This window comes from Thamnophis elegans, chromosome 6 (genome assembly GCF_009769535.1).
Source record: "Thamnophis elegans isolate rThaEle1 chromosome 6, rThaEle1.pri, whole genome shotgun sequence".
In the NCBI taxonomy this organism is placed as follows: Eukaryota; Metazoa; Chordata; class Lepidosauria; order Squamata; family Colubridae; genus Thamnophis; species Thamnophis elegans.
Genome location: NC_045546.1, coordinates 5954269 through 5979727, shown reverse-complemented (window position 1 = coordinate 5979727; position 25459 = coordinate 5954269). Strand labels below are relative to the sequence as shown.

At 39.1% G+C, this 25459-nt stretch overlaps 1 protein-coding gene across 2 annotated transcripts; it reads right to left on the bottom strand.

Annotated features, from left to right (window-relative positions):
* Window positions 1–383: 383 nt before the first annotated feature.
* On the bottom strand, window positions 384–25352 carry PCF11 (PCF11 cleavage and polyadenylation factor subunit). 2 transcript variants are annotated; one of them, XM_032219844.1, is made up of 16 exons: window positions 24691–25350; window positions 19532–19657; window positions 18023–18211; window positions 17579–17788; window positions 15093–16159; window positions 14743–14932; window positions 14208–14652; window positions 12330–14053; window positions 11127–11229; window positions 9384–9503; window positions 8601–8709; window positions 7042–7225; window positions 3895–4050; window positions 2395–2487; window positions 2013–2048; window positions 384–1439 (listed from the first exon to the last, which is right to left on the bottom strand). In XM_032219844.1, exons 1-16 carry the CDS (start codon window positions 24940–24942, stop codon window positions 1224–1226), a joined length of 5220 nt encoding a protein of 1739 aa, XP_032075735.1. In that variant the 5' UTR covers window positions 24943–25350; the 3' UTR covers window positions 384–1223. The 2 variants fall into 2 exon arrangements, with proteins under 2 accessions (XP_032075735.1, XP_032075736.1); XM_032219845.1 differs by lacking the exons at window positions 384–1439; window positions 2013–2048; window positions 2395–2487; window positions 3895–4050; window positions 8601–8709 and having other exon boundaries at window positions 7105–7225; window positions 24691–25352.
* Window positions 25353–25459: the final 107 nt, after the last annotated feature.

Sequence of the window (25459 nt, the reverse complement as noted above, 5' to 3'; positions counted from 1 at the left end):
ATTCTCCATATCACCAGAGGGCAGGTCAAGAAGCAATAAGAGGCAGATCCAACGTGGAAATAAGGAGGAATTTCCTGACAGTGAGAACAATTCATCTATGGAATAAGGTGAATTAAACCTTAAGCTCCTAAATTGGCTCCATCAGTTAAGAAAGGTATAGTTTTATTTAGGGGCTTAAATTGTGGCAGGGATCGGACGAGACTTCGGAGGTCCCTTCGAGCCCTGATTCTATGAATAACATTCAACCAACAAACATACAAGTGCACCCCCCCCCCATCCGATTCATTTAACTTCCAAGGTCCCCAAATTTGTAATGCGTACGTGAGTTTTAGCAAGTTGGATGTCCCCAAACCCACCCAAGAAATAAAGACTCCAAACAGGTATATGCTTCATTCTAATTTATTACACGAAATAAATATTAACATTTCTTGGCAATCTCTTCTACTATTTAGAGCCAATAAATTCAACAAAAAAAAAAAGTTTAAACCATGTTGCAAACGAGCAATCTTACATTTGTTCCTCTAAAATGAAAAAAAAAAGGAAGGAAGGACTAAGCTTTTTGTGTACTGAGAAGTTGAAATTATGAGAATCTAGCTTGGATGTAAGGTGTGGGTAAGTAGCCAAAGGGAACTATGTTATATTTGTTATGTAAACCTACTTTTCTTTTTAAATGCCTAATGTGAATGCTTAAGAAAAGCCATTCAATGTTTGCAAAAGAACTTTCTTCAGACAGTAATTTTCTCCTTATAAATTTTACAGCAAAAGAAATCTTCCTTGTTTATGTCTGCAAGAATCCTAGTTAAGCACAAGCCTTGGGTAGGAGCGAGAGTTTGGCTGCCGTTAAAACACCCCCAAGGTTAAGTGTGGTGTTGTTGTTTAATTGGATGGTGTGCATAAACATTACACTCCGTAGATAGCAAAAATATCTTTTATTTATAATTTACAATTTTCCACAAATGAACAAAAAATGTACATTTTTTTCCCCTTACATATACAGTCTTATTCCTGTTAAATTTGTACGCCATCTACAGAACTTCCACACGATAGACACCTGACACGGTGCAGGCAATAAGAAATTCAAATACAAAAATGTATTTATTAACCAAGTCAGTAGCTGGGGCCCTGCCCCAGGCCAACATTTTATTCATATAAAAATTATTTGCATTCGAGAGTCAGTAGGACACAGTAAGCATTTCTCTGTAATTTAAAAAAAAACCCACAGTTTAAACCGATTCAACCTTTAGAGGCTCTGTTTTAATTTCAGCAGATTCAGGTATATTCCCCTCCGTGCAATCCGTAGCTTTTTCTTCTGGTTCTTCTTTGACTTTGGGGCTGTTACAGGAGTCCTGTCCCTCTTGTTTGACAATATTCAACATAATATTTAGTGGGTTCTCCACAGGAGTCTTGCTTGGAGATGGGGTGGAATCAAATGATGAAGTCTGCAAGTCAAAATTAACGTCATATTTGGGATGAAGCTTGGAGGTTTTTGTTTTTTTTAAGGTGATAAAACAAAACAAAGCAAAACAGTGCTTTCACTACCTGGGCAGAATCTACCTGTTCATGAGCAGAGTAAAAGTTCTGTTAGAATACTAGGGATTTCATGCTTTCATGCAGAAAAGGAGACCTAGTCAACCATGGTTCACCAGATGGCAAGGGTTTAAAATTCATTCTTAAATCTTTGTGATTTTTAAGAATCATTTCTAAAAACCATCTTCAAAAGGTGGATTAGAGTCTCTGTATTTAGGATTTTCATAATGGGGAGTGCCTACTGTCAACCAGCTGTCTTTATGGTTAATTCAGCACACTTAACATCCAGATATTATTCATATATTCTTCAATGTCAATCACCCCTAGATATAATCCTCAACAGCAAGAAATATTTAGTCTGACCTGGAAAATATTGCTGCCTCTTACTGCTGTAGTGAAATACGCTCAGTAAGGATTAGTGATTCAAATAACAGCTTTTGCAGTCTCAACATATAAGCCTGCAGAAAATGAAAGCGAATGTTTACCTTTTGATAATCTTCGTAACACGATGGATGGTAGATCTACAAAAGGAAAGGAAGCAGATCTTAGTTTACAAATATACAAAATGGCACACAAAGTATATTGCAAAACTATTTCTCTTTCTGCAAGGGCATCTCTCTCTCTTTCCTATTTCTATAATAATAGGAAGTTATCGCTGTTATTCTTCCTTTGCTGATATTTCATTCCATTTGATTCAATTTTCTTTGGACCTGTGGCAAATCTCACTGAAATAGACTGATGGAAGGCAGCCAGAAGGGAATATTTTCAGGGATACCAATTCTTCAAATTTATAGAAATGACGATAGCATATCAAGCCAAAACAGACATTTTTAAGCAGACTGCGTACACGAAGAGATGCAACGTTACCTTTTCTTCTACACGAATTGCATTTTTTAAGTGCCATTCCTCCTCTTCCTCATCCCAATATTGTTCGAACTGCTCCTGGCAGATTTCACAGCTCTGAAAGCAATTAAATATAGTTATGCTTACAAAGCGTCATTTATATTTTCAGATGAGTAGCAGAACAATTTCATTTTCCACCTAAGACTAGTTGGCCCGTGGCAAATGCAGAAATTTGTAGGCGGGCATTACTATCGCAACTAGACAACCTCTAACCTGTTGAGTCATTGTTTCAGATATATTTCCTTATGTAACTCATGTAGCCCACACCCCCTTTTTGACTTTTACACCTTCCACACTTGTGCACACCCTCCTAGGGCAATCTGCCACAGCCAGCTTGCCACAAGACTTACTACTCAAGCAAGCAACCTTCCCTGCTAGTTTCCTGCTTGTAACCTTCTCTGACAGTTTTTCCATTGCCCATGCTCCCTGCTAGCTTCCCACAAGCAAAGACTTTGCTTGTGGGAAGCTGGTAGCAAACAATGGAAAGGATTGCAACTGACTTCTGTCAGGGAGTGCTGGAAATGACAATAAACACTACAGCTGACAGTGGCAGCGCTAAAGCGGCAGCAGAAGCACAGTGGTGCTGAAGCAGCCACAACTTTCCCAAATTTTGTCCCCAGGATGCCAGGAGTAATGCATCCTGGCATTCTGTAAATTAACCCATTTGAAGTATGTTGGTTCAGAAATGGATGCTGTATAATGCATCATGGCACTCAAGTGAAGGTTACAAACAGACACCAGAGTTTAAATTTATAGATAGATACATCATTTGGGAAATCCATTGTCATCTCCTAATGCTGATCATAAAATACTGCTACCACAAAGTTCTAAAATATGAAGTCCAAAGGTAAACAGTGAACAAAAAACATTTATTTTTAAAAAAACATTTCTTATTGTAAATATTGTAAACATCTATGAATGTGGTTTTTCATAGTAGGCCTTTTTAAAAATTGTACAAATGTAAAACCCACATGGATCTATTTTTATATATTCCAAGTGCTAGTAAAATGTTAAGTCCCAAACTAGGGATTGCAGTATAATTAAAGGTAAAGGTTCCCCTCACACATATGTGCTAGTCGTTCCGGAATCTAGGCGGTGGTGCTCATCTCCATTTCAAAGCCGAAGAGCCAGCGCTGTTCAAAGATTTCTCTGTGGTCATGTGACCGGCATGACTAAACTCTTGGTGGGAAGGAAACACTGTTACACTGTTACTTCCCACCTATTTTTCTACTTGCATTTTTTACATGCTTTCAAACTGCTGGGTTGGCAGAAGTTGGGACAAGTAAGGGGAACTCGCTCCATTACACGGTGCTAGGGATTCGAACCGCTGAACTGCTGACCTTTCTGATTGACAAGCTCAGCGTCTTAGCCACTGAGCCAACGCGTCCCTTAATTATATAGTATAATTATGCCGGTTTAAAAACTTCAGTGACATGAAGCCAGTTTTAACATAGCAATGCCTACCTCATCCACTCCAGCTGGGCCTGCAGGGACACTCTGAAACTCCTTCTCCTTAGCAGCTTCTTGAGTTTTTAATACAACTTCTTCATGTACTTTTTCAAAGAACTGGCTCTTTGCACGCTCCTCTAAATCGGCTATTTCTTCAAACTCGATCCAATCCTAGAGAAGAACATTGAAAAATGTTTAACTCATTTTCCAATGGTTTTAAATGGCAGCATGAGTTTATTTCTCTGTTGAATACATCTTTGTCTCTTGTTCCCGGTGACCAACAAGCACTTCATGATCCTATTTCGGCAACAGGATCAAGTTTGTGGAGTCTTTTTATCCTGGAAAAAACAGACCTCTTGACATGCTGCTCTTCAATCCATCCGAATTCTTCAGCAGTATAGGAAACGTGTGTTTGATTCAATGAGCCAAGTGGAACACGTTACACCCAGTGATGTATAGGTACTCCTTGTTTACCAACTGCTCTTCAGTGACCATTCAAAGTTATGGCGACACCGAAAAATACGTTTTGACTGATCCTCAAAGTTGTGTTCTTGTGTTTTGGTCACTTAGCAATCAGAATACATTTATAACAACCACAACATGTTCACCAGCTACCAACAAGCTAAGTCATTTAAGGAAGCGGATAGAAACATGCCAGTTGTGGTCATGAATCATCAAGCTTAATGACCACGGGTGATTTGCTTTACGACACAACCAGAACTGATGTTGTAAGCTGGCACGGCCATATGATGTTTCATTTAATGATCATGTTGCTTATCAACAGAGGTAACAGCCCTAATTTTATGTATTATTATTAAATTTATTCGCTGCCCATCTGACCAAATGCTGTTGGCAAGTGAGTCCTCGACTTACAATAGTTCATTTAGTGACTGTTCAAAGTTAGAACATCACCGAAAAAAATGACACAACCGTTGCAACATCCCCACAGTCACGTGATTAAAATTCAGACTGCTGACAACTTTCTCACATTTATAACAGTTGCAGTGTCCTGGAGTTATGTGATCCCCTTTTGCGACCTTCTGACAAGCAAAGTCACTGGGGAAGCCAAATTCATTTAACAACTGTGTTGCTAACAACTTAACAACTGCAACGACTCACTTAACAATTGTGACGAGAGGTAGTAAAATGGGGCAAAACTCACTTTACAAATGTCTTGCTTAGCAACATAAATTTTGGGCTCAATTGTGATTGTAAGTTGAGGACTACCTGTAAAGTTTTAATCTTGTGTTTGATTGTCTACGGAGATTCGCAGTCATCTACATCATGGTTATCCCAAAGGTGGTTTTTCAAAAGGAGACCAGACTTTGTTTTTCCTTGAAAACATTTTGCTTCTCATCCAAGAAGCTTCTTCAGTTCTGACTTGAATGGTGGAGAATGGAAGATTTATACTCCAGTCAACTGGCGATTGTGTAAGAGTGCTAATGACCAGATGACTGCAAGGAAAATAAATCTTCCATTCCCCACCATTCAATTCAGAACTGAAGAAGCTTCTTGGATGAGAAGCAAAATGTTTTCAAGGAGAAACAAGAACCAGTCTCCTTTTGAAAAACTATCTTTGGGACTTGTTTTTGAGCCTTCCCTGAATCTTCTGAAAAGGGGCAAGAGGCTAGTGACTTCAAGCCACTCAGCTCTCACCCAACAAGCGCTACACACAAGAAAACTCTACCACCAAATATCTGTAAGCAAACATAAGACCAAGGTCCATGTGGGGCACAGCACCTAGGAAAAACGCTTAGATCAGGCATGCGGGGGGGTGAGATGCTTTGACTACCTAATGCCACTAAAACCTCAGCTTTCAACTTCTCAGTTTAGAATTTAACTGCTGCAGCTGCATATTCTTTTCTTCTAAACACAGTGGCAAGGCTAAACGGCATTATGTTTAGAGGCAGAGGCTGTGACCACATGTCACCAGCCTTGAATGGTAGTGGTTACAAAGAGAACACACCCTGGTTTATGTGAATCAATCAAAGGGCAAAGTATGTTAAGCCTATAAACTGGATTACTATCCAAAGACCTATTAAAACAATAGCAGCAAATGATCTTAAGTGATTCAAGCAAGCATTAAACTGTCACAGAGGTTACACTATTGAAAGGCTAGCGCTAAATATTCGCTCTCCTGAGAAAGCTTAGCAGTCAAAATACTGAATTTAAGACAAATTTGAAGGATTACACAATTTACCGTAATGTTTCCCGTTGGTTTCCAAAGTTATAGCCATGCAATCCATTGGAGAAAACCCAACAAAGTCTTGCATCATTTTAAAAATGATTGCAATATTAGAAATATACCTCTTCAAACAAAGGAATTACAAAATGTTGCTTTGTAAAGTGAGATGGGCATCATGTAAATGAAAGAAATAAACTAACATCACATCTCCCTGAAAAACAGCAAACTAAAGTTTTTCAGGTTTAAGGACAATTAAACGACAATTATCAGCATTTATCAAATTAACAATGGAGGAAAATCTATCTCATATTATTTTTTGTTGCTGCCTAGAAGTAATTCTCAAGTAATTTTAACTTTTAGGCATGTAGTCCTCAACTTATAGCAGTTCGCTGACCATTCGAAGTCACAACGGCACTGAAAAATTGAGCCATAACGTTTTTTTATACTTACAATCATTGCACAGCATGCCCAGGCTCACATGTTCAAAATTCAAACATTTGATAACTGACTCGTATTAATAATGGTGGCAGTGTCCTGGGGTCATGTGATCATCTTATGTGACCTTGTAAAGCAAAGTCAATGGGGAAGCAACTTAACAAAACTGTATTACTAACTTAACAAGTGCGGTGATTCCCTTAACAACTGTGGCAAGAAAGGTCATAAAACAGGGCAAAAGTCACTTAGCAAAAGTCTCACTTAGCAACTGAACTTTTGGGCTCAATTCTGGTCATGTTGAGAACTAGGTGTATTATTATTCCCTTTTCTCTCTCTCTCTCCTCCCTCCCTCTCCCGAGTTGTTTTAACTGAAGAAATGATCTATGATCCCCAATTATTGTCTTAATCTGTAAGAGGCTAGAAGATTCCTTTGTGTTATACTGATTTTGATGAAACCATTATGACCTCAGTCCTTTGGAAAAGATGAACCAAGAACACGGAATAAATATTCTCTGTGCCAAACAATGAAAACAGGTGCTTACAGTTAAGCTGTAGTACCATCTTCTGTGAGTGATTTTCCTGCTAACATCCTTTTCTGTACGGTTCTGGCGATAGTGCCAATCCAGATGGTCTGCATACACATCTGTCTGGGAAGTTGTAAACCTCATTCCGCAAGAGTAACACTGAATGCCGGTGTAGAGCCTGTTTATAATGCTATCGTAACGTCTGAAAACAAGAGAGAAACGTCAAGTTAGAAAACTTAGTGTAGAAGATTTTCTATCATAGAAATATATTAGGTGTAATTTATGGAATTTATAACATGAAACACATATGGGTTATGTGTCAAATTAAGATCTGATATTATGACATTACATACTGTTGCTGTTATTATTTGATTGTTTGGCAAGTACATCTTTATATCTTAAGTTTTATTATCTTCATTCTATTGTTAAACTAAAAGAGCGTATTTTATCATGTAATTGTATCAATCCTGAAAAGAGTTGGAAGCAACCTTATTTATTTTGCTGTTTTACTTTTTAAGCTTTAAACTTTCCCTGTTGTTAGGCTCCCCCACCTTTGCTCTTTTGTTATGCTTTTAAAAAAATTAGCCTTTTATTTTTGGAAATTTAATTATATTCTTTTTTAAAGAAATAGTTAGAAAACCTATTATCTGATTTGTGGCCACTACCTGAAATGGAAACTTGTGAAATCCAAACACATATTATATAGCATGGAAATATAGGCCAATTTTATTTTCAAGGTGGAAGATAGTTAAACTACAGAGGGATTTGTTTGTTAAGTGTGGCTGCATAAGTGATTGGCACAATTCTAATTGAAAACATACCAGAGATGCCAATGAATTGTGCAAATCAGACTCTAAATCTTCTGCAGATCAATCAAAAATATATGAAAAGTAATTTTATTGCATGTTTATTGGAAATTCAAAAGCTTTTAATTATGGTGTGTATTGCCCAAATATGCAGTGATGAACACACTAAGAATGACATATGCTGGAAATAAACCATATATCACAATAAATAGAAGATTAATGTTACTAAACAGAGGTTAAAAAACTGATGTATGATATCTGCTTTGAAGATAAATGTATAAGAAATGCTTAAGAGTTGGGTTATTTGGGAATTTCAGTTTAGGTATATTTTTGCATGTGTATATTTATGTGTAATTTTCTAAAAACAGAACAGCTAGATAAACGTATGTATCTTAATTCATGTATGAAAGATGTTAAAAGGAATTTGTTCAGTGGCAAGAACATAAACTTTCTCTTTTATCAGGTTTTTGAGTTCACTTTATCATTTTTCTCATCACTTTTTTGAATTCAAACTGATTATATAAAGACACCGTGTTAAAGAAATCCACTGCAAACCTTTGGACCTTTAATCTAGAATAATTAATGCATAATTGAATAGGTGTTTTCAGTATTTAAAGTAAATCTTGAATTTATATACAGCTACCACAATTTGTTTACCCCCAGGACTCAGGTGCCTGATTTTGTTTTAAAATTTTACAATTCATTTGGAATAACTTATTTAAACTACACAATTGAATATAATCCCCTCTTCATCCCATTAAATGCACATACTGTTTTAGTTCTTCTATCCCAAAATTAGTTAGGTCTGGAATATCCTCATTCTGATCTTGATCATCCTCTTCTTCCTCTGGAGGTGGTTGAGTTGAAACTTCACTGACTTCTAAATAAATGAGATGTATTTTCAAATACTGGGATATAACCTTTGCTTCCTCAATTGTAACAGTGTTAAAAAAAATTAAAGTAACTTTATCTGTAAGATCAACATTGATCTCAGGTACAGTGTTCAGGGGTAGTGATTATGATCTATTTCTTTCAATATCTAACTTTTATCTCCTGGTTTAATTTTCTTTATACATATGTACAAAAAGTATTAGTTGGAAGCACAGTACACATATTTGTGCATTCGGACATATACACACTATTTTCAACTGATAGGCTTAAAAACTAAGTTCTTATACATGATAGATCCATTTTCAACTGGTTAATTTCTGCCCAGAGAAAAGAAAACCAAATTATTTCTAATGCTTCATATTGAATGGTGGCCATAAACATTCATTACTTGGTACAATAGGTTCAGAATGCCAAGAGTGAAATGGATAGTACCTACATTAAATGATAGATAGATAGATAGATAGATAGATAGATAGATAGATAGATAGATAGATAGATAGATAGATAGATAGACAGACAGACAGACAGACAGACAGACAGACAGACAGACAGACAGACAGACAGATAGATTAGATAAGATAAATTAGACAAGATGGTCAGACAAGACAGGATATTTATTAGGATACAAAGAATATTCTATACTAATGACAAAAGGATACTTACGTGATGAAGATGAATCAGGCTGTAAAGATTTAAGGATTCCTGTAGAGAGTAGTTTTGAAAATAACTCATTCACATCAAGTTGTCCAAGGTGATTATCAGGGTAGGAAAGTGGGATGTTTCCTAGAAATGAGTGCAAATGTGAACATTTGTAAGATATTACTCTCAAAATTCAATTTAGAATTAAAATATCTTAAGTAGTTATTGTCAAAGGTTAAGCAAACAAATCATTATTAATTATCCCTTTCTCCATTTTAAATTTTGGTTCCTCATAAAAGAGCTTGAGGATCATTTTAACCACCTTCCCATTTCAATTTCTACAATGACCTTGGGTGTATTAATGCAGAAGTAGCATTTGAGAATCTATCTAACAAACCATATAGAAAACTATGATTAAAAAAATGCTGAACTAGTTTCATGTGCTCAAAAATGCTCAGAACTTATTCTTCAAAAAAGGAGGTCATCAGTAGATATGGCTTCCTTCTTTTAAAGGGGAACTTGAAAGGCTAGAATTGTATTACGTAACAATTCTAAAAATTAAACATAAAAAAATCAATATGGATGCAAAAAGCTTTATAGTCAGGGATAACAATTATATCTATTATTATCAAAGAAGACATATTAAGCTATCAAAATAGACAAAAGCTTGATTATATCCCTGGTCGATGAAGTTTTTAATGTGTGTACTGTGATTTTTTATATATATATATCCTACTATATTTATATTTTTCAATATATAGTTTAAAATGTAGTTTCCTGAATACCATTTTTATGCAAATTAAATTCCTCTTCTAATGTTCTGGAAACCTTAGTTTTTAAATAAATCTCCACCACAATATATTTAATCAATTCAGGCCTAATAATTAATCCATGGTAACACAAATGTATATTTTTGTTTATTAGCATTGTAAACAAATGTGATTCTGGTCAGACAATAAAAATCTCTTTAAAAAACTATTTTAAAATGTAAATTTTGTGTACTAAAATCAAATGTATTAGTTATATTCTCAAGAGCGTGGGAGAAATAAGTTATAATTTTACAAATCATTTTATGGCAGACATTATTTTATTTTTAAAAGGCTTGATTCTGCTTGGTAAACATTTGAAAATTCAAATCAGATTCTATGCAGCTATTTTTAATGCTTCTTGTTTCTTTCTGCCAGTTCTTAAATTCAAATTTTGCAGTCCAATGAAACTTTGAACAGCTAATATCCAGCACTCAAAGGATTCATTACTTCATTTCATGTGCCACTACTTACAAGCATTGCCTATTTATTCCTGCTTTCTTCAAGCTTCAGAATTAAGTTAAAATTCCTTTTGCTATCACAGGTCACAATACAACAAACTAGCGCAAGTTACAACTGTTCTCAGTCACTGCTGAATGTATGGGAGAGGGAGATATTATTTTATGTTGAACAATGAAAATTTCAGACTCCAAATGGGTACAGATCATATGCAGTTAGCAACTATAATTTGAACTCTGGATTTCATATTCCTTCTATCTTACGGAAGAAAATATCTGTAGATAAATATCTCATCTATAAGCAGATCATACATACCAATGTTACCTTAATGACCTTATGATACCAAACTGAATTAAATTAAAATTTCAGGCAGTTGTACCAAGCCTTACTCCTGAACACTTCTTTCAAGTTTAATATAGACAAAGTATTCCCACATTAAGTTTAGAATAAAGCAGTATTTCAGTAAAACAACTGCCCTCCCCCAAAATAAATAAATGCTAACCTGGCTGATTTTGAACAAAACCTCCAGGGTTTTGTCCATGGACTGGCAATAGTGGCTGCCCTTGATTGAAAGGCTGGCCAGAAGATACTGGCATAACAGGAACCTGTGAAAATACATAACACTGATCAAAGGGCTTTTTTCCCCCTCTCAAGGACAAAAATAAATTTCAGTCGTGTACAGAACATAAAACCATTTAAAGAAATGAAATCAGCAATATTAACAATAGCAACCTCCAAGTTTCCCGGCTTTGCGGATCGGGGGAGGGGGAGGGGAGAGGATGGTTCCATGTCAGTGGTGAGTGCATGTGCACATGCGCAGCTCCATTTGCGCATGCCCACCACGTCTGCAGCCAGGTTGTAAACAGGCCACGGCCCGGTAGAGGACTATGGGCCAGGGGTTGGGGACCGCTGCTTTACAGCACTCTCTGAACAGTTTACAATGTCAGCATATTGCCCCCAACCATGTTATAAATATCAAATCAAATGTTAAACATCAGTCTTAAATTCCTTTTGTGCCATCCATATAAGCTAACCACCAACAAATTTTGCTTCGGTTTTCCCAAAAGAAGACTGATGACCATTATTTTCTTCAACTGATAAAGTCATTATTTATAATCTTTGCTTAGCCAATAATTATCTACAGTATGAAACCAGGGGATTACATTAGTTTTACTGATGTAATTTTGCAGACATGGAAAGTGCAAAAAACAGCTTAGGAATACAAATAAATATATCTTTTTCTGCTGATGAAATCATTTCAGACATTCTATGTCAGAAATTAATATTGAAGATTCAGACCTTTTCATGGCATCAATCAACTTCAATGACAATTTAGGATTCACTTCATTATACTATTTTAAGGCTTTATTGGTGTGAAGTATTTCTTAATCCCTTGCCAGTTTGGTTACTGATTAAGGCATAAGGCTAGAAACCAGGAAATTGTGAGTTATAGTCCCAGCTTGGGCGCAAAGCTGGCTGGGTGACTTTGGGCCGGTCACTCCCTCTCAGCCCTAGGACGGAAACAATGGCAAGACACTTCCAAAATTTTGCCAAGAAAACTGCAAGGATTTGTCCAGCCAGTTACTAGTCAAAGCACCCCACCCGCCCCACAAAAATCAAATAAAAATCAATAATTTGCTGCAACTGAAGATACAGACGAGGTTTCTGAAAAAATGTACAACAGAAACACTGTTAAGATTCTTACCTGCTGTGGTGGCTGAACGTTTCCAACTGCCAAATTATTAAAATTTCTGAACTGAGGGCCCTGAAGATTCTTGTCATCATAAAAAGGTCCTGGGGCCCTGTTAATTGCATTAGGAAAGTGCTGTGCTGCAGAAACAGGTGGGCCACTGAAGTTTGGTCCTTGGGGGTTATCAAATATTTGGTCAGGTCTCTGGAACTGCAGTCCTTGTGATGCCCCATTATAAGGTGGCTGGTTGGGAGCTTCATTATAAGGGCCGGTTTGTCCATAGGGTGCTGCCTCTAATCTTGAGCCAGGATGGTTAGCTACGTTTTCAATTCTTGGGCCTTGGTGTCCGAGGAGGAGGTCATATCGTGTGGCTGGGTGTTGAGGCTCGTCAAACCGCTGAAGCATTGTGTCAAACCGAGGTTGGACCTGCTGGCCAGGTGGGCCATCGAATCGAGGTGGCGTCTGAGCAGGGCCAATTTCAAACCTTGAACCAGGTTGTACGTGCAATCCGTCCAGTCTTTGTAAAATTGATGGCTGGCCAGGCTGACCATCAAATCTTGACGGACAGCCATCAAACCTTGTCTGGTTAATAGGCCCTTCAAATCTAAGTCCACCTCCAGTCTGAACGGACGGTGTCTCGAACCTGGGAGAAATTCCCAGCTGTCCATGTGGCCCCAGAGGCTGATTGTGAGGCCCCTCAAACCTAGAGCCAAGGGGTTGACCGTGTGGCCCTACAGGTTGCCCATGAGGGCCCTCAAATCTCAGACCACTCGCAGGCTGCCCATGTGGACCAATGGGCTGCCCATGTGGCCCGTCAAATGGCATATTACTTCCTGGTTGTCCCAGGGACCCCACCGGTTGCATATGTGGGGCTTCTAATCTTAGGCCGGATCCTTGTTGGCCATGAGGCCCTACAGGCTGTCCATGTGGCCCCTCAAATCTCATTCCACTACCTGGTGGACCATGAGGTCCTACTGACCGGTCATGGGGTCCTTCAAATCTTATGGCATTTGAAGGTTGGCCGTGAGGCCCTTCGAACCTCAATCCACCCGAAGGCTGGCCATCAAATCTGATATTATTTGATGGCTGATCATGCATGCCTTCAAACCTCATTCCAGCAGAAGACTGGCTGTGAGGCCCCTCGAACCGAATACCAGCCGTTGCATGACTGTGAGGTCCCTCGAACCTCATTCCACTCGAGGGCTGGCCATGGGTCCCTTCAAATCTCATTCCACCCACAGGTTGGCCTGAAGGCCCCTCAAATCGTAAACCTCCCCCTGGTTGTCCTATCGGACCCTCAAACCGTATAGCACTTCCTGTACTAACTTGCCCCGAGGGTCCATCAAACCTTAAGGGACCACTCCCAAGCTGTGCTGGTGGCCCATCAAACAGGTGAGAATTTTTTCCTCCAGACTGTCCTTGGGGCCCTTCAAACAGAGAAGCCGGCTGACCTAGAGATCCTTCAAACCTTAAATTGGTCTGTGCTGGTGGCCCTTCAATTCGAGGAGCTGCATTAGCTGGCCCTTCAAAATGACCCGGTTGTCCATCTCCACTGGCCCTGATGCCAGGATGTCTAGGAGAACCTTCAAAATGAGCTCTCTCCTCAATCAATGAACTGAATCTCTGCTTCCCATCAGAGACCCCAAATCGTGATCCTGAAAGGTCGGTGAACGGCTTCTCTGTATCTTCGTATCTCGCTCGCTTGAAAATGTCATTCATCCTCTGCTCTTCCCGAAGACCTTTAAGGAAAATAAGACAACAATTACAAAGTTTATTCACCAAAACCATTACGTAAAGTTCACGCACACTTCTATGGGGAAAAAAATGCAAACATTCGGTTATGTAGCTCAAACACGTATTGATTTTGCTTCGCTAATATAAATGCTTTTGTACCTTTCGAGGCACTTGGCTCATCGTGTCTTCTCCTGACATCATGTGGAGAGTTATCAGAGTAGGGTCTGCTCCCACCAACAGGAGAATGTCGTCTTGATCTTTCGCCAAACTGAGTGCCGCATTTGTTTTTTGTTTGGTCACATTCTATTCCAGAAAGAAATCCGTCAGGTAAGTGATAGTCTAATATTTCTTCAGCATCTATCATATTGAGTCTTGGAAACGAATGTTGAACTTGCGTTCGTTTTAGCTTAGCTTTGTGTTCATGGTATATCAAATCCGATTCAGATAACAAAGGCTTCTTTTTGGAAATCCCCTTTTCGCCTGATGTATTATCCCACTCGCATCTATGCTTCCCTTCCTGATACTGGAAAAGTTGGCGAATCTTATGGCACAGGACGAGGAATTCGTCCTGTGTTATTTCCCCAGATGTGAGACGTTCACTTGCCTGCAAGTCGAAAGAAAGAAAAAATAAAGAGTTAATCCACAATGCTTATAGAAAAAAAAGTAAATCAGCAAGAACAAATTCACATATTACCTTTTTAAGTATCTCTCTCTTGTTTGCCAAGGTCAGTTCTTTGGGTATTTGCAAATTAGCATCTACGCTTAATCGATGTTGCTGTTTCGGGGTGCGGGGTGAAGGAACTCCTTTATTACTTGCCCAAGTATCCCTGTGCCTTTGATGAGGAGATTTACCAAGTCCTTGGTGCTCTTCGGTAAGTTGAGGGCTGAAAGCAATAGAAACGACATGTTATTTCGCATAACATCTCCATCCACAGCAACTAAAAATTATCTTATATCTTTTGTTTTGCAAGGACAATTTATTTCAGCAGTAATTTTAGATTTCACTTAGTGATAATCCATTGTGGCTCATACACATCAACTTACTTTTTATTTTCCTCCCAGCCAGATTTCCACCTTTTGCTCGATTTGGAACCTTGCCAATTCTCCAGATTTTCTTTGGGTTCTGAATTTGACTTGGAAGAATGTTGGTTCATTCCTTCTTGCGGTCGGTCTTCGTGGATTTTCTTCGGCCTCCGGGAATCTCTCACTTCCTGCTTGATATTCCTCTTGTTCGAGCTTCTGTCATCCCGTGCCCCTGACCCAAAGTCCTCTAGATGGGACTGTTTGGGCCCAGATTGTCGTGGTTTCCCGGTCTTAGATCCAGTTGGAGAGAGGCTCCTGAGCCTTCTTTTAGGGGACCTTCTTTCTCTTCGTTTTGGAGAATGTGCAGACGGTGATCGAGATCTGGGAGAACGTGACCTTTTCCTAGTGCTTGACCTTCCTGGTTTTCCACTCTGTTTCTCTGACTCTTCTGTATTGGGATCTTGCTTTTGTACAATGCCATTAATTACTTTATTTCTACCCCCAACGGATCTATGCTCCTCTTTGTCTTTCCTCTCCAGGCATCTTCTTTTCTCTTTGATGTCATCATCTTTGCCATCTGGTTTCTCCAGGAGATGCTTTTTTAACCTGGGGTCTCTCTTGTTGATTTCAGACACTCTGGGATTCTCACATTCTTGGTTCCTGGTTTCTTTAGGGTGAAGCAGCTTGTTTTGCAACGGAGAGGGTGATTTCAACTTTGCATCCATTTGATCAAACTCTTTCTTCTGCAGTTTCTCGTTCTGTTTTAATTTTTCCGGCTTTGTGGCATTTTGCTTTTCACTTTGTGGAGTTTTGCTAGTCTTCGGGTCAGGCTGACTGACTGCATTCATCAGGAAGTCCTTCCTATGAGTCTGATCTTTCAAATGAGACGAGTGCTGACTCGTTCTGTTAAGACGAGGATCTCTATTGGGTATTTTGGCATCCTGGAGTGGGGGCAAATGGTTTTTCTCCGGTGGCAGACAAGCTGGATGGGGAGCTTTAACCGGCATGTGAGGTGGCTGCGGCACATGTTGTTTTAAAGGTCCTTGGCCCAGATTAGATCCACTTTGCTGAACACTGAGGGAAACAGCCTGAAATAAGGAGGAAGAGGGGAGGGGAAATATTTCAGACACCATTTCATTTCTCATAGCTGTTCAACAATGTGCATGTTTTTGCTTAATGAGCTACCATGTTTAACAACTCTTCAAAATTATGATAGTGCTGAAAAAGAAATTTTATGAACTGGTTCTTGCATTTATGACTGCTCCAGTATCCCCATAGTCACATGATCAAAATTTAAGATGTTTCGCAACTGGAAGATGTCTACACCCATCAGAGTGATCTGTGGTCACACAATCTCTATTTGCACATTTCACTGCTGGCTTCTGATAAAAGCAGAGTCAATGGAGAAGCTAGCAGTAAAATTGCAAGTTGTAGTCACATGTCTCACTTAATGACCACATTGATTAGCAATGGAATTGCCTGTCTGGTCATTAAGTGAGGAGTTTCTGTAACACAATTTGAGCTGCATAAAGAAATTACTTTCATGTATCAACCAATTCCTGTAAAATATATATTGTAGATACCAAAATAAACAGGTTTTGGATCAATTTTCTTTTCATACCTGTCAATATGTTAAAACCTATTAAAATGTTTTCAATATCTAGTGGTGGTAAATGATGTAAGTACAGTTGAAACCAAAACAATGGTACCTTGGTAGTCAATTGCTTTTGAAACTCATCAAATTTGAAACTCAATGCATTTTGATACAAAAAGTTATCCTGTATTCATTTGTTTGGCATTCAACACACAAGCTAAAACTTGTCATTGTCGGCTACCTTGTGACACACTAGATTATTCCTTATGGGTAGAAATCTTGCTTGGTACTCATCACACCTCCCAGAACCAAATTATAAACTCTGCAATCCAGTCATTTATGTAGCTTATGATACAATATGAACATTATTCAAAATCTCAAACCTAAGACCCATCAGCAGCACAGTATAAACCATGTTATACATTTTTTTAATTTAGCAAGAAAAATATACCAAGATTCTGCCTTGTGTGTTTCTTTTCTAATACAATTTACATTCCTCATAGTCAGTCTCTATCATGTTAAACCTGCAGTTCAAAACTACTATTTTCATCGACAAAGTGAACATTGATGATCACATCTAAAGCACTGGGCTTCAATAATTGTGGAAGATGCTAAAATACTTAAGTGCAATTTACATATCAAGTGTGATATGTACAAGAACACTTTCGCAGTAAGCAGACATTTTATCTGTTATAAATTCTGATCGTTGTCCACCTTGTTAGCATGTTGGAATAACAGTTATGATCTGTAGTATAGTAATGATTGATCAATAGGAAAGAAATACATTTTACTTGAAGTTCTAGTAGTTTAAAGAAAAAGATTTTGCAAGGACCATGAGGCTAAACTGACTTTCTTAGGAACCCCCCAAAAAATCCATTCCTGAAACATCAGCGTTACCAGTCATCTTACTCACCAGCTGTGCTTTTGTCTGTTCTAATTCAAGTTCTAATTTCTTCTGTTGAAGTTCTAACAACTGTTTTTGCTTTGCCAGCAGCTGTTGTCTTATCAGCTGCTCTTGCGTTAAATTCTTTTGTATTTCAGGAACAATTGGAGTGGAGGACACCGCAGAACAGGACACAGGAAGAGAACAGACAGTAGAGCTAGGTGCGGCAGGTTCCTCAGGCTACCGAGAAAATGGTAATAAAATACATGATTCTTACTTATGAAGAAAGAAAATAACCGACCATTATTCAGTTTTGTAATTTCGTTTATTTTTACGAATAAATCAGAATGTGTTTTGGGCATATCATACAATATAAAAAGGGATAGTGATAGTTTTTTGCCTTAACTATTAAATATTAATTCATGGTGTGCAAAAGTCAAACCATAGTTAAAAACATTAGTTTCAGCAACTTACCGATTTACTTAAAAACTTAGGATTCACGTGGATGCTAGATGTATTCACATTAGGGGGTAACGGCTTAACAGGCCAAGCAGGGTCAACTGAATTCACTCGAACATCAAGAGCATAGAGAATCTTCAGAGGGAAAATTTCATCCCACGTGGAACGCAATTTAAATAAACTTTTCCTAGTATTTTCATCCACCTAAGAACAATAGAACAATTCTATGGCTTGTTAAGTCCATATAACATGTTATCCATCTTTCTAAAATTCAAGATCACGCAAGTGTTCTAATTTATACCCTATTCGTTTGTGTTTGCAAGTTCCAGTGAAAAGTGGAGAATTCAAGTGGGCACAACTGAAACAAGTACTGCACTCTGCTGATGTGCTAATTTGCAGACAGTACAATAAAGATTTCAGCAGTCAAGTGTCTCTTTCATCTTCCACGTAAGACTTATAGTGGTATAGCAGTTACATCTTATTTTTAGAATGTTTCCACTACCAACTGGAACTAGACAGCTCAGGAGCGAGTTCTCAGCATTATTGGATAAAATCTTATTTGTATTATTAAAGTATATTCCAGCAATATAACAAAAAACAGGCACATTCATCAATTCCTTAGGTTTTTTTCAGGATGTTGAGTCCCCATTATCCAGAGGCAGCATGTCCACTGCTGAGTTTGCATGAAGGAAATTGTTGTTTGAAGAGCGCCAGGTTGAAGAGGCTGCAGTTCCACTTAAGGCAAAACTTTTTTGTATGTCAATATGCAAAAAAAAACAAAAAAAAACCCAGCTCTGAAAAGCTCAGTAAAAAAGTGAAATATTTTCCATTGCCTAAATCTTTATACGGTCACACAGAAATATGACTGCTGTTATTCTGAAAGTCAGCAGAGCAAAATTAAACTGATTTAAGATTAAACTCATTTAATGTTTGAGCAACTCAAAAATTTTAGCCTCTTTCAACCAAACCATACTGAAATGGAAAATGTTGTTTCAATTTCCTTTAACATTCACAGCAATGTACATTTGTAAAGGAAAATTCTGCCTTTGGTAGTTATCTTTAAAATTTATCAAGCAAACTAATCAAAAAATACTGTCCATGATCAATTGTTATAAATTAGGTCAGGTATGAAAAATTAAAATGGCTTGAGATTGGAGAGAAAAGTTGATCAAAGTAAGATTTTATATATAGATCCTGCTAAGCAGGCTCAAAATAAATAAAACTCTAAATTATTGTATAATTAACACAAACAAGAGGATGCATATAGTTGGTTACTCATTCTTCTGTGAAACTAAAAACACATAAAAAATCTAATGAGCTGCATTTTACTGTCCCTTCTACTGATTCACAAAAAGCCTAACACATGATATGATGGCATTTAGTTGTTCTCTCATGCAAATTTTCTTACAGAGGATACATCCCTTATGTTCCACCCTTAAAACTGCAAAAAAACAAGACAATGTGCCATGTCTTTATTTATGCAACAGCAATTTTAAAGCTTTAGAGAAACACATTTATGTATACCTTTTCAAACACATTAACAAATGTTGAAACTAGGTTTTTAGTAAATGCAGCAAGATATTCTCGTCCAACATTCTTGACAATGGAGTCCATTAGGTACATAACAGGAAGTTTCTCATTAGAAGGAGCCTGGAGTAATAAGAAGAAAACTGAGACGTTTAGTTGTAACAAAATAAAATTAAAATATTTCTAAATGAAGGAATTACCAATCCCAAATCACCATACCTCTGGTAGGTAACAAATCCGAACCAAAGTAAAATACAATTTACCAATTTTAGAACTAGCTATTAGAAGAATCAGTAGATACCAGTGCAACTATTATTTGGTAGGTCGGGATTTTTTTAAGGGGATTGTGAGTGGCAGAAAGTACTGGCCCATGATGCAAAATTAACTACTGGGGGTCTTTATATAAGCCACTTCGCATTCTATTAGACTAAACTTTGAGGGAACACACAGTAGTTTCTGTTGGGATCTCTATAAAATGGGACATGGATCAATTAACTAGATTTCATAAAATGAAGGGGAGAATTCTCAGTGGACAGAAAGTTGAATACCAGTGTTGTTAGGTGAGCCACGCTTCACTTGCTGTCATCCAAAGGCAAGCAATACCAATTCTAGACAGTTGAAGGAACGGCAGTCAGACACTCTCAAAATTATATGCAAGCCATATAGCTGGAACCGAAAAAATATAAATCCACAATGGAGTTATGTTGTTGAACTTATAAATAACTGGAACCAAAGACTGGCACAGAAGACAATCTTCAATGTCTGGTCACTCCTCAATGGCCAAGGAGTCAAGATGGATTTTTTCCCCCTCTGTACATAAGGCACGCCCGGAGTTCATGTAGTACGAACTGTTGTTGAAAATGAATTTCCAAAGAAAGTGGAAGCCTTCGTTTCAAAATGAGTGTTAATGTCTCATCCACATTAAGGGCCACAAACTTCCAAAAAGTATCAGCATGTATAAACTTGTTGAGGGTAATTGCTTCTCACACACATTGACTTTTTACACAGGAATAGTTTAATTCCCATTTAACACCCATCAATTCTCAAAATTTGCAGGCAGTGTAACATTCCACTGCTCAAATATGTTTGGCTGTCCTTGAAGCAAGAGTCTTTTTCTTGTAACTAGTGTCTTTCCCTTTAATATAGTTCAAATTGTGAAGATATTTATAGAAAATGCAAACGCATAGGCAGTTTTCAAATTTTGAAAAATCTAAACCACATCTTATCTTCTTCACTTTCAAATGTGTAGGGTTTTTTTCCCTCAAAACAAGTTATTCAAACCCTTACATAAAACATTTGTTTGAAATCTGCTCAAGAGGGAAGGAGATCAGCAACTCTTTAACCACAAACACACAGGGCTTTTATAGACAGCATTTAAGGAAAAGATAAATGTAGAGAAAGGAATGCCCAAACAGGTAAGGCATGAATATCAGTACTGGTCAATTATCAATTCCCTAATAGTTGGACTTGAAAATAATTTATTAGGTGCAATCTGCAAACTGCTAAGATTGAATTTGGATTGTTACAACAGAGCTTGCAAAGTATTAAGCCTCTTGAACACTTCAGTACTCTGCTCTTAAACCCCATCTGCAGACTGTGAAGGATAGCTGTCAAAAATATAGCTAGCCTTTAAAATCTTATTCCCAAAAAAGTGTGTGCACTTCCCTTTTAAGCAATAAAAATATTTCAAGGGTTAGAAAAGGTCCTATTGTATTCACAAAGCTGTGAAAACTATGTGTGAAATTATGAAACAAAGAGGCAAATATTTCCTAGAATCAGTTTTAAATATTGGAAAGCAATCCTAACTTTAAATGAGTGGAATGCCACGTTCTGAGAACCAGGATTTACAATTGCAATAGTTAATTCATGAACAGAAACGCATTGTGAAATACTGGAAACCCCAAGTCAGATTTTCAAGAAGTCGTGGAAGATGAGAAAGTCATCTCAAAATCACCAAGAAAGTGGAGATAAAATTTAAAAAGCTTATTTTTAGAAAAACCATGTCCAGAGTTCTCAACAGAATGCTTGGTGCACTCCTTCAAACCAGATGAATTGGGTGTTGCATATATGTGGATCTGTGTTTTTCTTAATATTTTCCTAAAAATTTAATTTTCCTCAAGACTTTTTTTCCTGTAAACCACACCACAGAAAAGTTAACACTTTTATAACAGATTCTGCACTACACCCGGTAAATAAAAAGACAAATACATATTTTATATATTTTATTTACATTTTTAATACCACACACATTTCAAAATCATTTATTAAAAAGGTAGGCAAACCACTCTGCATTACACTAAATAGAAATTGTCTCCAGACAATATTTTCTTTCAAAAGTGGTTTTCAGAGAACTCAAATCTCGTTTCATCCTGGTGGCTAAAGACAGCTATGCAAATCCAATTAGAAATACAGGTTTTAGGTATTTTTAAATACACTCAAGGGGATATCTATGAAACCACCCCCCATTAACCCCAAAAGCCAAATAACAGAACTGGAATTTATGTGTTATGAACTTCTGGAGAGATCAAAAACGTTAAAAATAAGTAGGGAATATTTCTAGAGAGCTGAAACTAACCAATATGCACTGTAAACAATCGCCCTTTATCCTGTGTTTCCATTTTATTATAACTTAATATCCCAGATTAAAAAAACCCAACATACTGGCAGAAGCTGAGGAAAATGGGCAAGGAAGAAGAAACAGCAAGAGAACAGAAATGTTTAATTATAATGGTGATGTGCTACCCTTCTGCTACTTAAATGACTAATATACTCCAGGAAAAAAGATACTGCACCATAAGGGTGGCATTAATCAGAAAACTTCTGAGCCTACATGAACCCTAGACTTTCTTTTTGCATCATATGCTTCTCGGGCGCCATGTTGGGATTAAACAGGCTGCTGTGGCTCCCGCAGGCACAGCTGAACATTTCTTTCCATGCCTTAATGAACGTGCTGCTCTAACAAGGAATGGATCATGCATACACAGACCCTTAGCCTGTCATGCATCTGTTACTAAAAACATTCTGGGAGCATAAAGATCCTCCTTCGCCTATAATTTATTCTACAGAAAATAATGAAATCCAACTTCTCTTAACCAAACTCCCTTTTTGGGTCTTATGTATTAAGGCTAGTTGTCCCTGAAATGATTTTATCCTTTTAAAAACATGTAGCTAAGCTAATTAGATATACGTAGGCTAGAAGACTTAAAACGGCATGTTTCAAGCACAGTAACTGCTGCATAGACTCAGCTAGGCGGCCATGTTGTATATGGAATTTATGCAAGCTTAAAAATCCCTCACAAAATTCGGGGGGGGGGGGGGGGAATCAGTCCCTTTCCTGAATTGGGCAGATTTACTCACCATGCTCACCCCTTAATCTAATTGTTAGGGAGGGGGGGGAAAGGGTTCCTGCCAACTATGGCCTAGTCTCATTTTCCACCTTAACCTTTCCTCATGCTGCCATTCTCCATTTCTTTTCCTCTTCCACAACATTGTTCTGTCAAACATGGTTCCTACCTTTGTTTTTAACAAAATAACTTTTTAAAAAAAAAAATCCGTTGCCTTTACCTCACTTTTATCTAAATTGTATTTCATAGTTATCTGAAAGGAAGCAGTTAGGATGGGTTTATCTGTCCCTGACACTGCTGCACTGCCATGTGTGAGGGTGTATGGCAGCTCTAGATTCTTCCCCCCAGCTGTTCTCAGATCATCAGCATGCCCCCCCCTTATTCTTGACCATCTACAGTGATTACACTCCAGACACCACCACCATCCATGTCTGTCTGAAAAATATAAATATACTATCTATATGACATGGGGGCCCACTCTTTCTCAATAACTTGACCTACTTTTCTTTTCCAGATATGGCTGGGAAAATGTTTTGCTTGCATTGAGGGCAATTCTGAGCTTTCTGAGGAAAGAAACCCAAGGAAGGAGGTTCAGAGGCTGCCTGCCTGGGTTGTGTGTGCCTCCCCATGTGACATTCCTAACAAAACTATTCATTTCCCCTTTCAACTGTTTAGGGCTTCCTCTTTTCTACCCCTCCTCTGCTTAACAGCAACAGGCCTTAGACTTATATATCGCTTCACAGCCCTCTCTGAGGGTTTCTACCATGTCAGCATCTCATCCTCAACAATCTGGGTCCTCATTTTACCCACCTCGGGAAGATGGAAGGCCGAGTCAATCCTAACTAGGTCCCCTCCTTCCAAAATATAGGTAGTCCTCCGACTTACAACCAACGTTCCTGTTGCTAAGCAAGACATTCATTAAGTGACTTTTTGCCCCATTTCACGACCTTTCTTGCCACAGTTGTCAAGTGAATCGCTGAGGTTGATAAATTAGTTAACCCGGTTAAGTCAAACTGGCTTCCCCCCAAATGACCCAGGACGCTGTGATAAACCAGTTGCTGAGCGTGTCCCAAATGGTGGCTGTGTGACCACATGGGGATGCTGCAACAGCCGTTTTTTTCTCCCTGCCCCCCTCGTCCGCACTGTTGTCACCTTGAAGAATCACTAAATGAAGTGCTGTAAGTCGAGGACTACCTGTACAACTCTCTTTTGGGGGTACCTAGTGGGCTCTATCCTTACACAGTAGTTCCCAATATGGGAACCACAGGGGGCCAATTTGAACCTTGTTTAAATTTAATGGCCTTTTAGGCTTCCTCTGCATAAGTAGACTTCACTTTTTGAGTAAAGAAAGAACTATATTTCATTTGGGGTGGGTGGGATCAGGATACTTAGGTGTGGCATGGGCAAAGAAAGGACTAAACGAGGTGTTGCAAGTCGAGGACTACCTGTACCACTCTCTTTTGGGGCTACCTCAATCCTAAAGCCTCAATCCTGACCTCTGCCTGGCCCTTCCCCCACATACCCTCCCCCCCCCAGCCACCTATTTCTTCTCCCTTTTTGAAGTGTGACCTTTTCTCTGAATCCCCCACTCACACCTAGGCGGGGGCCCGTCTGTCCGTCCCCCCCACTAATCCTATGGCTCAAAAAAACTACACGTGGTTGGGGGAGGATAGAGAAAAGGGGGGTTGGGAGAGAGGAGAAAGACCTGCTGCCCTAGAGATAGGAAGGGGGGAGAGGCTGGGGGTTGGGTATTTGGGGGAGGGGGGAGTTTAAATAGAGAGAGCGTATTCGGCGTAGAGTATTTATAAAAACCTTGGCGATTTGCGCCTCGATCAGCGAGACGATGTCCTTGGCGAAGGGCACGTTCTCCTCGGCCAGGATGGTCAGCATGTTGATGTGCGGCTTGCTGTTGAACGTCAGGTCTTCCAGCGACGACTGGTAGTCGCGGCAGGCGTCGTCGCTGTTGCCGCCACCACCGGTGGTGGTGGTGGAGCTGCTGCCGCCGCCGCCACCGGCCCCTTCGGACGACGACGCCGTCGTGGCGGCGGCGCCGCCGCCCGACATTCTTCCCACACACACACTCACACACACTCAGAGAGAAAGGCCTGACAGGCCGCGGGGTACGGCCGACCGATTCCCCTCCTCTGCCGAGGAGGGCAGGTCAAAGCAAGCCTTTTTTTCCTTTAAATTTCCCTTCGCCGATGAGGAGGAGGAGGTGGTGGAGGTGGTGATAATGACCGACGCCGCCGCCGCTGCTGATCCCACCCGGCTTCTTCTAGCTCATCCTCCGCTGTTCGTTTTTCTCCTCAGGTCGTCGTCGTCGTAACCGCCTCCTCCTTCTATTTCTCCTCAGCCGCCGCCGCCGTTGGCCTCGATCAACCGCCTTTTTTTTTTTCCTCCCTCAGAAACGGACGCACAAAATGGCGGCGGCGACGACAACTGCGGCTCGCGAACGCCTTCTGTCCTCCGGCTTCAACCGCTGCGTCATCCGAAATGGTTCCGAAAAGGGGAGGGGCAGGGGCGGGGCGCTTGGGAAGAGCGCCTTTTGTTCGCTGGCCGCCAAGCCATTGGCTGCGCGCGG

Coding starts and splice junctions, on each gene's coding strand:
- PCF11 (XM_032219844.1), bottom strand. CDS start 24,942: ATGTCGGGCGGCGGCGCCGCCGCCACGACGGCGTCGTCGTCCGAAGGG. Junction 14,653..14,742: donor AGAGAGAGATACTTAAAAAG/GTAATATGTGAA, acceptor TTCGACTTGCAG/GCAAGTGAACGTCTCACATC. Junction 2,049..2,394: donor CAATTCGTGTAGAAGAAAAG/GTAACGTTGCAT, acceptor TTCCTTTTGTAG/ATCTACCATCCATCGTGTTA.